General features: G+C 34.6%; 1 protein-coding gene across 2 annotated transcripts; it reads left to right on the top strand.

The window, feature by feature from the left end:
* Positions 1-5978: 5978 nt before the first annotated feature.
* Positions 5979-11528, top strand: LOC127129441 (protein phosphatase inhibitor 2). 2 transcript variants are annotated; one of them, XM_051058625.1, is made up of 5 exons: positions 5979-6136; positions 7337-7409; positions 9184-9296; positions 9630-9815; positions 11048-11528. In XM_051058625.1, exons 2-5 carry the CDS (start codon positions 7405-7407, stop codon positions 11287-11289), a joined length of 546 nt encoding a protein of 181 aa, XP_050914582.1. In that variant the 5' UTR covers positions 5979-6136; positions 7337-7404; the 3' UTR covers positions 11290-11528. The 2 variants fall into 2 exon arrangements, with proteins under 2 accessions (XP_050914582.1, XP_050914589.1); XM_051058632.1 differs by having other exon boundaries at positions 5980-6136; positions 11060-11528.
* Positions 11529-15771: the final 4243 nt, after the last annotated feature.

Below are 15771 nucleotides of genomic sequence, written 5' to 3'. Positions count from 1 at the left end.
AATGGGAGCAAAAAGAGGACACACTGAATAGTGGGGGATAGATTGCTTATCCCTACCTTCCACCAATCGCCTTACTTGAAGGACTTTTCCTGCTTGGGACAAATATAAACAAACACAGGCATTGCCTCTTAAGGAGGACTTCAGACAGTTTGCCCGGTCAAATAACAGACCGGGTCTCCAGACTACATGAAGAAGAAAGGTTATACCTCAAAGCAAATGCTAAAAAGCAAAGCAAGCAAGTTCAAAGAACTTAGGCAACTAAAGTACCTGAAAAATTCAAACCAATCAGTAAACAGTTCAACAGTTAAAACCAAAGGAAATGGATAAACAGTCAACCACAGGAGGTCAACTGTGCAAAGCAAGACTCAAGTTACATGAGTCACCTACAAAACAAAAGGTTAGCACAATATAGACAAACAAACATCAATCAAATTGGTATGATCTTGGAAGCACTATGCTCAACCTGAAACAGATGAACTCAACATAAGTCCAAAGGACCACTAGGGCTAGCCTAGGGTCAAAGATGAAAGAAAAAGTCAAGGCAGCAAGGAAAAGTCAACTCAAAGTCAAAGTCAACCAATTAGAAAGCAATCACAATTGGGCCCACATTCAAATCATGCATTATGATCATTTCATGAACATTTGAAGTCAAAGTAAGGCAAAGAAAGCATACAAAAGTCAACAGAATGACTTGCATCAAAAGTCAACTCAAACATTTTCAAAAAAATCATGAAATAAATCACACTCAATCCTAGCATCTAACATGGTATACATGTAAAATTTCATGGCATTTGGATGAGAGGAAGGCAGTCAAGTAAAATCATGAAGTCAAACCAAATTCAAGTAAGCATGGTGAAAGTCAACAAGCATGGGTCAACTTCAAAAAATCATATCAATTTGAAAACAGAAGAGAAATGAATGAGATTAACACCCATGCAAAGCTTGAGATGTCTAGTTATCACCTATGAAATTTCATGGTCATGTGATATGTTATGAGAATTTCCCAAATGATTTGGCAACATGTAGCACAAAAAGTCAACCATGGACTAGGCAGGGAAGAAAAATCACAATCAAATGGAAAATTGCACAATAAATTCCAAGAAAATTCATACATGAAGTAGACATACAAAGGATCATTCATGCAAAATTTGGGGTCATTTGGATGCAAGGAAGCATGTGAACAAAATTTGTGAAAATACATGATCATGGTATGACACCCAATGCAATACACAATTTCAAAAATTCATAACTCTCAATCCACCAATTATAAATGCACAAAGTCTATATGGAAATGAAGGTCAAGGAATCTATTTTCACCACAAAAAATCTCAAAGGCATTGGATATAACATGAATATTTCACAATTGAAATGGTGAGATGTATCATTTATGCACATATGTTGGGAAAATAATTTCCATAAAAAATCCAGCCAATGGAAAAATCATTAAAATTCATAATTAAATAATAGACTCAAACAAGAACATCATGGAAAAAGAATCATAATTTTTGGATTTAATTTGAATGAGAAATTAATTTATGAAGTTGAGGAAATAATTGGAATGAAGTATGAACAAAAGCAAGGCAAATGGTCAACACAAGGGTCAACCGTGGCAGTTTTGTAATTCTGTGTTTCATTAAACAAAACTACAGCGTTTTAGGCATGGCAATGAAATATTGTGATTGGCTGGCTGGCAATAAAACAGTACCGTGGCCAATCCATTGTTCATGTTCTGGGTTTAACAAAAACCTAGGGTTTAAGCATGGCAAAGGCATCTTCATGCACACTCAATCAATATCCAAACGAATTCAAACATCAACCACCCAACAGCTTAGCATTCAGCATTCAAACTCATGTAACTTCATGCAATTGATCAAAAAAATGAAGTCCAACAACAGCTCACAAACAGCAGGGCAATGCATCAAGTTCATCATCACATGTACTCATTATAAACAACAGCAAGCCACAGCAAGGTATTCAAACATCAATGTTCAACATCCAATCAACCACTTTTCAAATAGAATAGATCAAACAGCCATGGCAAATAGCATGTCCCTCATACCAACACCTCATGGACAACAAACCAACAACAATCAACCAAAATCATGGGAAGTTATGGGCAGCTCATCATAACAGCAGCAGGGCACTTGCAGCATCAATTTCATGTTATCTCATCATAAAACAAAATCGAGCAAGCAATCACAACAGCATACAACAATGTTTCACATGGATCTCAGGACAAATGTTCAAAGAGTTTCAAATACTGCAGCAAGGTTTTCATGTGGCATCAATGTATTCATCATCAATTTGCAGCATGGCTGATAGCATAACAGCATGGTAAAACAATGTTTTTTCATGACATAACAACCAAGCAACATAAGCAAGAACATTTCTAGGCAAGGTTTCCTAAGCTGCAGCAGGCATTCATCATCATGTAAAATCATCAAGCAACATTTCAAATAGTATGGTAACAGTATGGCATCAATGTGCAAATGGCAACCAAACAACAGCACACCATTTCCCATGGATTTTATAAGCATATTCATGAGGTTCAAAACAGCAGCAAGTAATTAATTTCGATGAAATCCAACAACAGCATATAAACAGCAGGGGACAGCACAGTAGGTTCATTAACACACAATCAATTAATAAACCAGCACCTATGACCAAACATAACAAACATCAACATATGAATTTCAGGGCAATGGTCAGGAGGTTTCAAACAGCAGCAAGGCATTCATGTGTAGCACCAACCAATAACAAAGCAAAACATGAATCATGGGAAAATTCTGGGCATATTCATGATTCAAGCATAACAGTAGCAGGATTTAACTAGCATGGCAACTCATGTTCATCATTAATCATCAACCAAAAATTATGACCAAACAAAACAGAAACAGGATCATCAATAATCATGACCTATGAAACACCATTAACATGTACATCAACTAACAACAAAACACACATAATCATGAGCTCATGTACTGGGCAGGGTAGGGTTTCAAGACAGCAGCAAGCATTCATCATCACTATGCAACTTGGATTTTCAAAACACCCAGCATGACCAAACCAGCACATCAATAGAATCAATATGCAACATACAACATGAATGTGTTATCCATTTACATCAAATCACCCTAGACAAGCCAAATCGATGGAAAACCTAATTGGGTATAAAAATGAAAATTCAAATTTCTCCATCATGAGAGCACCATTTTGAATGAAATAAAATGCATGGAAACTAGCATACAAAGACCTACATAACACATGGCATGGATTGGAGAATGGAGGTGGTGGAAAACTTACTTGTTTTTGAAGCAAGTTGATGGAACAGTGGTTATTTGATGGTAGTTGCCCAAACAGTCGAAGATTCCAGCTCTAAATGATGGATGATGAAGTTGTTTCAGCTCAAGCTTGCTTGGAATTCTTCAAAACTCTAACTGCCATGGCTGGTTCTTTGAAGAAAGCAGAACAAGAGAGATGGTTCCAGCTGGTGTTTGATGGTCAAAAACACTCACAAATGATGTTTAGATGATGGAGGAAGCAAGGGTTTCTTGTGTGCTTTGGGGGTTTTCTCAGAAATTTTCCAAATGCAAATTTGCAAGAAGAGAGTGATAATCTATTTTCTGTCGTGTGGCTGCCAAAAACTAGGGTTTGTTTGGACAGAAAAGCATTTATATACCACCTGTTTAAGGTCCTTTAATCAATTGGTAAGCTGGTTTATGCTTAATGATGCATTTTGCAAATTTGCTAATTGACATGTAAGTGGGATGGAGGGTATGTTTGTCTGCACGATTATGGGCTGGAAAGGCTGCAGAAGGACATTCCAATTGCTGCTTGTGGTTGTACAGAAAAATGTTGTATGTGTTTTGCTTATGTACTTCCATTTGCAACATTTTGCCAACTTTGAATTTTTGTCCAAAATGGTAGTAAGATAGTGAAATGAACATGGTTTAAGGCTTGAGACAAGTCACAAATGTGATTTAGAACATTTCCCAATTGGCCAAGTCAAGAAAAAGTCAAAGAAGCAAAAAGTCAAAGTTTGGTCAAACTTTGAATTTAAATGAAAAAGGTCCAAAAATGCCATTTTGATTGGCAAGGTTTTAAGTCATGAAATTTATATTTTTGGAAAGAGGATGAAAAATGTGGTTTGTAGGAAAAAACCCCACCAAATTTGGCCTTATGGTTTGGGAGATATGGCTTGTTGAAGTTCAAAAATTGGTGAAAATGATTTGATCATATCTTGACAACCACACATGGGATTTGAGAGTTCTTGGACTTTTTGGAAATGGGAAGACAAGATCTTCAACTTTCATGTTGGGAAAAAATTCATTTGAAGCTTGTATCATGATGCAAGTTGAGGATCAAGAAGTTTCTATTTTTGGCAGTTGAAATTACAGGCCCAGTTGCTATTTTGGGAAATTTTCTGATTTGCTTCAAATTCTTCCATGATGTTGATTCCCATGACATATGAGACCTATTAGGACATGAATAAGCTCCTTCAAACCATTTCCATCCACCAAATCCAAAGAATCAATCACAGTTGACCAACTTTGACTTTCTAGGGTTTTGGACTTGACTGTGCACTTCTGATGAATTCCAAACCCTGGTTCCTTGAGACTTTGACTTCAAATGATGTCTCAAGACATATGAACTCTTGAATATTGACCATGGTGCCCAAATTCCACAAGAATGGCCACCATCCACTGCTTTGATTGATTGTTGACTGTTTAGGGTTTTCTGCCTGGCTGTGCATTGACTGCTGACCTCTGAGCCTTCAACCCTTGACTTGAACACTTCAAATAGACCTCCAAGTCATGTGAACTTGTTGGACAAACTCCAGGGCCTATGCTCCTTGAGAAATTCCTTTGCTTGCTTGGCTGACTGATCTCCTGATCAGTTTGACCTAATTCTTGCTTGCTGGCTCTTGAGGCAACTGAGGACAATGCAAATGTTATGCAATGTATCATGATATGCTATGACTTAATATGAAATGATATGCACAATGATAGGTGCAAATTTGAGGTGCTACATGGAGGAGACAAGATAAAAACGTGACTTCTGTGATGAATTTGCTTTCTCTATCATTGAGTAGCTTCATCCTTTAATTGAGAAGATTCTGCATAAAATGGAAGAACATATTTTTTAATAATATGAGAAAGAGATCAATGTGATTGAAATGAAAACTAAACATCAATTAATCCTACTTTGAAATGTTGAAAAGAGAACAATCTATGTTGTAAAGATGTGAACAAAGGAAAGCCATATTAGTGCTATAAAAATGTGAACAAAGGAAAGCCATATTAGTGCTCTAAAGATGTGAACAAAGAATGTGGATAATCAATTACAGTGATTAAAATAGAACAACAACGTCAATAAAACACAAGATTTTTTTTAGTTATAGTTCATATACAGGACAATGAGAGTTAGAGATAAAAAATATGAGTTACTGAGATTGCGAAGGAGTTCTTACAATGACAAGTTTCATAAAAACAAATAAACAATGAAAAACTCCACAAGTGTTTTATCTATAATTTTCAGAGCAACATGTTCTTCCTCAAACATACCATGATTCATCCTCATACATAGAGATTACTTAGGTCAACAAATTCATGTTGAGGTGCGACTGCAGACACATTCTTTTACCGACGGAGTTATGCTGGGTTTTTTCATCGCTTATGTGGGAGAAATGAGGATTGAAACATACATATAGATAAAACGGTTGCGTATCGGAAAATATACTCAGCTGGATCGGGCGGATATGGGTACCGCTGGTTACTTCTCCATAAACCGAATCGCCTATTACAATCCGCCACATACCGCACTGTTGGGCCCGTCAAACCGCTAACCCGTTTGAAACTGTGTTTTTCGGTTTTTGCATACTGGACCGGTTGGCGGTTCCTTGTCAATCTGTGCTTATATCCAAACTTAAAAAGGAATAATATCTTCTAAATTTTTAATAGAAAAAGAAAACTTGTTTGTAAAATGAAAAGAGCATAAATAAGAGGGGTAGTATTGGAAACAAGAGCCTTATGGAGCAAAGAAGATTTTCCATTAATATAAAACGCTTTTTTTCATCGCACTATTTGACTTGTGCAGCAACTTAACACCACAATCGATTTTCCATTTCAATTTTAAGGTATAACAATCTCTCTTTCATTTTCTTACTTCTCTTTCTTTTTCTCTGTCCTTTGTTTATATTTTCATTTTCGTTATTTTTTTTTGCTAAGTCCATTGTTTTCAGCTTTATTTTTATTCTCTTCTCTGTAAAAAGTTTTCATATTAGCGTTTTAGGGTTTTGTTTGCTACAGATTTGTTTTCAATTGAGAATTTTGTCAATATTTAGTGATGTTAATAGGTCGTAAAGTGTTTGAGTTTTAGTTTGTTGATCGTTCAATTTGGTTGTTAAGTTCATTGTCATGTTCATGGTTTTGAATTGGCTCTTCTGGTTATTTGTAATTGTAATTAGCATAACGAACTTGCTTTATATCAATTTATGATAGTATTTGTGTTTCTCTGTTTAATTTAGTGATATATGTAATCTTGCTTTGAGTGGATTGTATCCTCTATCTCCACGGTTCAATCAAGGTTTAGGGTTTGAGTTTGTCTGTTTTAATTTATAGGGAAAAATCTTTAGGAATTTATCAAGTAATTGACAGTTAACTTACTCGGCTGTTAGTTTTTTGGGTGGAGTCAATTAATTTGGATATTCGGACACCCGTGTCAACACACGGGTGCTTCCAGGTTCGATCCACAACAGTAAAAAAAATGCTTTGCTAGTTTGCAGCCACAAACTGTCATTACAATGATTGGTTTTTGGTTAAAAGCTTTAGGATACACTGGATCTTGGATAAAGGGAAATACTTCGAAAGTAGAAACATATGTTAAAGTGTGATATTTTGAATTGCCGATATCTGTTGTGGCGGAATATTTTGGGTTGATGATAATCTTGAGTTTCTAGTTCTTGTGGATTCTGTAGATTCTTTTATGCTTATAGAATGTGTTGGGTTTCCTTTACTTTTGATTGGTGAGAGTGCAAGACTATAAAAACCATTGGAAGTATGAATAAATAGTTAAGATGTTCTTTTTTGTTTAGATTTGTATTTTGCAAGTGTTTTCCCTTTGCTTCTTTCATTAAATTCTTCTGTTTCATTTTGCTCTCTCAATTTTGTTATATGTTTCTTGTTGCTTTTGCATTCTCTAACTTGTGTGTAATGGTATTTTCTGCCGAGATTTTTTTGCAGTTTTTCTCTGTTTCTCCTTTGTTTTTTTCTTCTTGAATTCTTTGTGTTCTTGAATCTTAGGAACTTACTGCAAAAACTTCTCATGTTTTTCCTAGGTTGATCAAGCCACTTGAGGATTTTGTTGCATGCTTTTGGTGTTTGAAGAGCTAATCTGTCTAGCAAAATGAAGTAATGGAAGCAAAAACCTTCTTTTTATTTGTTTGTTTATATTAATTTAAATTGGTAGCAGTGTTATCAAATAACGGCGCCATGGCCACTATGGCGGATATACATAGCGGTTTTTGGACTTGCCGCAATGGTAAATATCAGCCGATATTGCGGGTTTTTTCCGCCATAATCAGATATAACGGTGCTGCAAAGCGGCCGGTATGGTGGGATTTTGGCTCTCCGCCATTGACAACACTGATTGGTAGACTGAGTTGAATGGCCTGCTCATTATATACGGTGTATCGTAATGATAGAAACTAAGGAATATGTAGAGTTTGCATAAGAAACAAATTAGTAGGAACAGAGATGAAGTAACACCTCAAACTTTATCGCCAACCTTGTACACCATAATATTCCTAATATTGCTAACCTCTACTTAGACCTTACCTTCATTTATTTTTCCAAAGGATTTTTGAATTGAATTAATACAGCATTCTGTGAGTTTGGCGGTTAAACTTTCCCATGGCCCAATGTTACTTTCTGTTTATTTAAAGATAGCCAACTACAGAAATAAGGATGTTAGTTCTCGAACCTCTGACACAGTCATGCATAAACACTTCAACCTGATGCTGGATGCCTTTTTTTGTTCTTGCGACAAATCCATTATGTTTCATGATTTTTTTGAGTTTAACTGTTTAAGCACAACTACTTTGAGAACTCTTGGTTCTCGTATTGGATTCATAATAGGGAAATTGGTTCTTTGTAGAAACTGGATAACGTATTAACAGAGAGGTTTAGACAAGAGTTCAGGACATTTCAAGTTTAAATCTTCATTCAAAATACTTGGAAGTGTAAGTGGATTCAAATTATTTAGGAAGTAAGTGAAAGTCTAAGATCTGCCCTATGTCACTTTGTCCTGAATTTAACTTCATTATTATAAAGAAAGGAGTAATGAGAAAAATATTCTCGACCACTTGATTAAAGAGGCCACATTACTATGTCAAGGACTAACTCTACCAAAGGCCTAGGCTATTAGTTGGAGGTTATATTTGGTTTTAATATCTGAGAATAGAAATTGGTACAAAAAGCTTGAACTAATATAGAGTTTCTGAAGGGAAGGAAATGCAATGGAAGATAGGGCATATCACTATCGTATAAGCTACAAAATAGGTCATAGCTGTAAATGCTTCCAACGAAAGACACATCTGATTTCTGTTTGAGAAATCTGGGAAATTTAGGCAACCAAACTTGTGATGCAGGGATTTGTTGAGCATGAGACTCCATACTCCATATCGTTCTATAAATGACGCTGACAGTATGTAAAAATGGATAGCTTAAACTTCATGTTTTCATTAATTATGCATATTTGAATATGTTAGGATATAGGGCAAGGAGAAGTTTGTTAGGATTTGAGATAAGGAGTTAATTAGGATATAGAATAAATGGGAAGTTTGTTAGGATTTGAGATGTGTTAGTTAGTTATTTGTTTAGTTAGAGAAGTATTTGTATAAATAGGGGAATGCAATGTTAGAGATGGGATTATTAAGTATTGTAAATATTTGTGTATAGAGTAGTGACTATTGTGAAGGGGAAACCTTGGAGGAAATATTTCTCTCCTATTCTCTTCTATCCTTTCTCAACCTTCAATAAATTTGTTTATTCTTTTAAATTCGATTGTTGGGTTCCTGACAGATTATGTATTTTAGAAGCATTAGGTGGCCCTTTTATTTTATCTGCCTTTATCTCATCAATTGTTTTTATTAATATGAATCTCACATTTACTATCACATTGTAGGGGACGTGTAAGGTGGGATGAAGCTAACATTGGAGATATTGAGGCAAATAAGCCTGTGAGGCAGAAAATCACTGAACCTAAGACTCCATATCATCCTATGGTTGATGACGATTGTATGTAAAGAAGATATCGTAAACGTCATGTTTCCATTACTTTATATGCATGCACGAGTATGGTTATGTGTATATACCCACTAATAGTCTGGTAATACTTAAATAGGAAATAGGTATTTTACTTTTTAGTTTTGATTATAAATAACTATAAAAGTCCTTTTATTCCTGTGCTGGGATCTACTAATTTTCAAAATTTCGTTTCTTTGATAAACTCTAGAATTTAGTTAGTTCTCAAAATGTTTGAATTATAAATGTGAGAACACGTTTGAACGTTTGCTGTAGTTTTCAGACATTGTATGTACAAAAAATTATTCTGACACCCTACATTTATAGGTTCTCTATCCCCTGTACGAGGAAGTTTTGATGCACGTATTGATGATGAAAATCGCACAACACAAGTTGAAGCAATATGGACTGCTCTGACTGATGCAGGCTCTAGTAGTAAAAGAGGCCCCGGACAATCATTTGGTTGGACATCATCTGAGGATGAGCTAGAAGCAATGGAACAAGATGATGATGGTATGATACTATTATTTGAACAAAGATCATTTTTGTTTAATATTTTGCTATGACCATTACTCTCAACGACTGTTTCTGCCTCCCCTTCATGAGAATTTTGGTTTTATTGACTTGTGCTGTGATCCAAGTAATTGAAATATCTGAATAATATGTCTATAATGTTACCTTATTTAATAGGTAAGGATTATAATATGGTGACATTATAGGCTTAGTAATGTCAATCCTTTCTGATTTTACTGATCATAAGATTATACAAAATTTATAAATCTCAAATACAATATGAATATAAATTAATCTATATGAATATAAAATAGCATTGAATAAGACAAAGAAAACCTAAAATCACACTTGAAATACCTATATAATTAAATAGGAGAAGGAGTGGCGTGAAAGATTTGTACTGCCTCAATATTTTATGATAATAGCAGGATATTTTTTTAACAATGTAGGAGTTACTGTGCAGTTTTTATTTGTTTATGAAATGGAGTAATTGCGCACTTAATATGCATATTTTCAGTATAAATGCCTATATTCAAGGAAAAACCGTATTTTTAAAATGAGCTTACGGACTGGTAACAGGTCGACTCTTAACCTGACCACTGAGACGAGTTTTCTGCTGACCCCATGCATTTGATCGTCTTCTTCCCCCAACCCTAGTGCGAGCGCCCCGCTTTCTTCTGCTGTTGCACCACCAGAATCAGAATTGCAGAAATGACTCGAAAATTGTAGATCACACCTTTCACGATTAACATGTGTGGTTCTCCTTGATTCCACAAAAACCCAATTCTATGTGTACTCTTAATTACTGAGGGCAAGTACAATTGTACAATCGTGCGATTTCACGATTCACATCACAATTTTAACTAGCATGAGTCAGGCTATTTAGTTTTGATCTGACATGTAATGTGGCATTTCGGCATAGGTAGTTATGGAATCATGGATTCTACAACACTTAGCAAGAGACACACATATATATGCACTAGTGTAATACTGAGTATTATTATTACACCACCCAATAATTTTTTTACCAGATTACTTATGTTACAAAACACATTGTTATTATTGATAAATGCACGATTATAACGTTTTACCGGATACCTATATTACAAAACTCACTTTTTACTAGATATTGTGTATTACAATTTCAGGATTGAGTTTATTAGCTGTTTCATTAAGTACTTGTTCTCCTGCTTATCTTACCTGAACTTTCCTTGGTTTGTAACGTTGTTAAGGTTCTGAAACAGATAGGAGCAGAAGTTTTAGAAAGCTAAGAAAGGCCCATTATGATGAATTTATTAAAGTGAAAGAGCATCGAAACAAGAGTTCTCATGTTGAAGATGAAAGTGACGAGGATGATAATACTGAACCTGACAAGGATGAGAAGAAATGTGAATCATGTTCACTAAGTGATAGTGTAAAAGAGATCGACATTGAGGGGGGGAAGTCTTCTACACCTCCAGCTAACGGTTCTTAGACACTGATCAACAACAAATAAAACTACCTTCATATTTTGTTTTATTTTGTGGGTTGGAAAACAACTTAATGATTCCCTGTATTTTTGTATCATTAGTGCGTAAATTATTTTTATTTCTTTCTCGACTATATCTGTTCATGCAAACACTTGCATAATCTGATTTCACTCTTATACTCTGGCAAGGAGACTCTTATATCTATGGCCACTTAATGTTACTTCAAATTGGAAATGTTCCAATATTTGTTGTCTCAAATACTAAAGCTGCATTTGAAACTCAAAACACATGACCTTGTTTTTTTCCCCCAATAGGCCACAGAAAGATGTTTGATATCTTTTGGCATGGTTCAAAAGATATAGCATCAGCTCCTTATGGCCATTGTTGGAGACAAATAAGGATTATTTGTGTGTTGCATCTTCTAAGTGGCAAAAAGGTTCAATCTTTTAGTTAAGTGAGAGAAGAGGAAGTTGTGATATTGGTTGAAAAGATAAGAAAGTGGTGTCATAAATGTCTGGTAGCATCGATGAATTAAACTAATTTGTCATGTGAAACAACTAATTGAATTTGGATATTCTGCATAATATATTGACACGTCAATAGTGGTTGGATTTACATCAAACACTATATTGATGCATATGTAGTTGTTGGATTTTCTGAGCATATATTTTAATAGAAATTTTGTCTAGCTTTACTATGCATTATGCATAGTCGGTCCCAAGCCTAGATAAAGAGAGAGTTATATTAGGTAGTCAATTGTCAATGTAAAATTTTATCGAATCTTTATGACATAAATCAATTATGAAATAATGTGAATGTTAGGCCGTAGTCTGTAAGCAACACGCTGTATGACTCGAATACAAAAGAGGAAGAACCGGTACATCGTTGTATGGATACAGGGAAATTAAGCGAGGGCTATGACACTTTCATAAACGGGTGTGAGTAAAGAAGTTAGTTCATGAGAGTAAGATTCGTTTTGGATCATGAAATATATGTATATTTATTGGAAAATCTATGGAAATAGTGGTAATTATGGTTAGGATGAAGACCATTTCATATGCCTACAAGAAACTAAGTGAACAACTGAAAAAATGAGGGAACAAGATTTAAGCTTTGGTACACTGGAAAAATTAGATAAGAAATAGACTGGGGATTATTATGGACAAAAAGCAGAAGAAGGATATTATGGATATGAAAAGAGTAGGAGATCGAATCATAGCCTTGAAGTTGGTAGCGAAACAAGAAATCTTTAATGTTATTAGTGCTTACGCATCTCAAATTGGGTTGGAAGAACACCTTAAGATAAAATTTTGGGAGGATTTAGAAGGATTGCTTCAGGATGTACCCCAAGGATAAAAGCTCTTTCTAGGGGGAGATATAAATGGACATGCAGGGAGCGTAGGAAGAGGTTTTGAAGGCGTGCATGAGGGGTATGACCTCGAGGACGTAAATGCGGAGGAGAATAAATCCATCTTGAAGTTTTCATCGGCCTTTGATATTACTATAGCTAATACATGATTTAGAAAAAGGGATGAACATTTTGTCACATATAAGAGTGGGGTGACATGTTCTCAGATAAATTTCTTTCTTATTTGGAAGTCTGATAGGGAAGATTTGCTTGGACTGCAAAGTTGTTCTCGGAGATAGTTATAGATATAAGAATCAAGAGGAGAGTTAAGAGAAGAAGTCACATGGGAGCGCCACATATCAAGTGGTGGCAAGGGTGAAAACAAGGAAGTTTTCAACATAAGATCTTGGAGGGAGGGTTTGAACAACCATAAGGAAGTCCAAATGATATGTGGAACAAGATGGTCAAAGAGATTAGAAAAATAGGTAAATATACTTGCGAGAATCAAGAGGTTTTTGATCTAGGGGTAAAGAATCGTTGTGGTTGAATGCAAGTGTTCAAAGCAAAGTTAGAGCCAAAAAGAATTATTTTAATGAATAATTTAAGTGTAAAAATGTCGATACTTGGGAAAAGTATAAGAAAGTTAAGAACGAGACCAAGAAGGCGGCGAGTGAAGCAAGAACCTGAACTTTTGACGGATTATACCAATCTTTAGGAACCAAGGAGGGAGAAAAATCTATATATAGGCTTGCTAAGGGAAGAGAAAGAAATATAAGAGATTTTGATCAAGTGAAGATTGTTAAATATGAAGATGACAAAGTCTTGGTTTAGGAAAAGATATAAAGAATAAGTGGAAGACGTATTTCTACAATTCATTTAATGAAGAATATATCTCACCGGACTCCAGCAAACTCAACATTAGAGAAGAGGAGAGAAACTTTTATTACTACCTTAGGATTAAAAAACAAGAGGTAAAAAAAGCGTTGAAAAAGATGAGCAACAATAAGGTGGTTGGGTCAGATACCATACATATTGAAGTGTGGAAAGTTCTTAGAGATAGAGGTATGAGTGACTTGCCAAACTCTTTAACGAGATTATTAGGTCAAAGAAAATATCAGATGAATGAAGGAGAAACACTTGAGAGTTGAGAGAATTTTATCCTGTGGGGATCTTGCTGCTTATGATGTACTCTTTGGTAAATTGTCTTCTTATTTGCTTTATTGTCATGAAAAATTACTCACTAACACCATATTACTTGAAACTTAGAATGAGAATTTTACTTACCTCTTTGTGATCCCTAAAGTCTTTGAATTTGCTTGCTCTGTTTTGTTCTTGTTTCTTTTGCTTTTACTCTGTTTTGAATTTTGACTTTAGAGTTTTGCTCGAAGTGCAAAAGTTTAAGTGTTGGGAAATTTGATCAGTGCATTTTGATGCACATTATTTCACTATTATGCCACGATAATTCTCGAGTATCTTATGTTATTTTTACTGTTTTTACTGTGTTTCGTAAGTTTAGTTTATTTATGCTATTATTTTAATTATGTTACTTATTTTCTAAATAAATGGTAATTTGACACCTTCTCGCTATGCATGTCATAGTTTGAGCTACAAGATGCCGTTTGACGCGTTCTAATATGAGTTGGAAATTTGAGAGGATAAGATACAAGTTTTGTGTTGAATTTAGAAACTAATTTGGAGTGAAGAAGAGTCAAAATACTGTATTTTCATGCCAGACTTTATAAATTAATTAGTTTTGGCCGATTTTTATGTTATTCAGATCAGTTGCTATTAGGGTCCGATTTCCCTTGTATTATTTAAACAAAATTTGCAGCTTTAGGTCTACAATTCAGTTTTCTCGAAATAAGAAAAGACAACTTTGAATTCTATGGAGAACTAATCATCTAAGGTTGATCTACTGTTCGTGTTTCCACCAAAACTTTGAGGTTTTTATAATTTCCAATCCAGTTTCAATTCCTTTTCAATCTTGTTATTTATATCTTGCATGCTTAATTCAAGCTATATATAATATGTTGATTTATTTCGATTAATATCTGTTCCTTAATTATAATCGCGTTTAGCGTAAATTTTTAGTTAATTCGCGCAATCTTTAATTGTTTGCTTAATTCGGAAAATTGGGCCATAAATTATATAGTATGAATTGTGCTTGTTTGATTGATGTTGTAATCGAAATGGGAATATAATCCGCTTAGCATTTTGGAATTATAATAATCGATGATAAGTTAGAAATTGAAATAATAGATTAGCTTATTAATTTTATTCGAAATCAAACTCTGTTAATCATACTCTTAATCAAAAATCAAACTCCCCTTGTTTCAGCTGATTGGTTAAAATACTCAAGAGTCCATGTGATATGAATCGAATGTTTCTTCCGTTTACTATGTTTATTAAAACTCGTTTTTGACCCGTGTGCGATAGCGGATCAATGACACACTTCACACTCAAATTGGCAGTTGAGAAAAGACCTTTTGAAGGTCAGTGCTCAAGAACATTGTCAATAATTTCCAGAGCTATGATATTTAAAGGAGGAAAAAGGTCAATAGTTATCAGTCTTCCACAACTAAGATACTCATTTATGATTGTAGGAGAGAAAGAAAAACAATGTCTTATAGCATGGACCTTTCTATAATGTATACTCTCAATTTTATTAAACCAAATAGTAATATTAACAAATTCTTTCACCATATTTGGATAAATGAGTCCAACCTTCACCACACTCTTCATCAATTGAGCATCACTAAGAATATCCATAGTTTAATTGTTTTTCTGTACATCAACTGAGGGTTCTCTTTTGGGTGCCAATCTGCTATGATAAACAAACTTCCACTTGGATACACATTCCTTAGAATGGATATAAACATTATCAAGGAAAACAAAAGGAATGTTCTTATGAAGCTTTTTTCCTCCAATTAGAAAATTTAACAACTTTAACCTGCTTTACAACATGCTCATCAAAATTATCATCATCAACAACAACATCCAAGATGTCAGTGACAAGTTCCTCAACATCATGCTTTGTAATGGTAGGAGTAGACTTCTTTATTTTGACAAACTTATTATTTTTTTGTTTCTCACGACTCCTCTTCTTCCTATCAATCATAACCAGTTTGTTGTGAGAAAT

The sequence above is a fragment of the Lathyrus oleraceus genome, chromosome 1 (genome assembly GCF_024323335.1).
Source record: "Lathyrus oleraceus cultivar Zhongwan6 chromosome 1, CAAS_Psat_ZW6_1.0, whole genome shotgun sequence".
In the NCBI taxonomy this organism is placed as follows: domain Eukaryota; kingdom Viridiplantae; phylum Streptophyta; class Magnoliopsida; order Fabales; family Fabaceae; genus Lathyrus; species Lathyrus oleraceus.
This window is presented reverse-complemented; position numbering and strand designations above follow the sequence as displayed.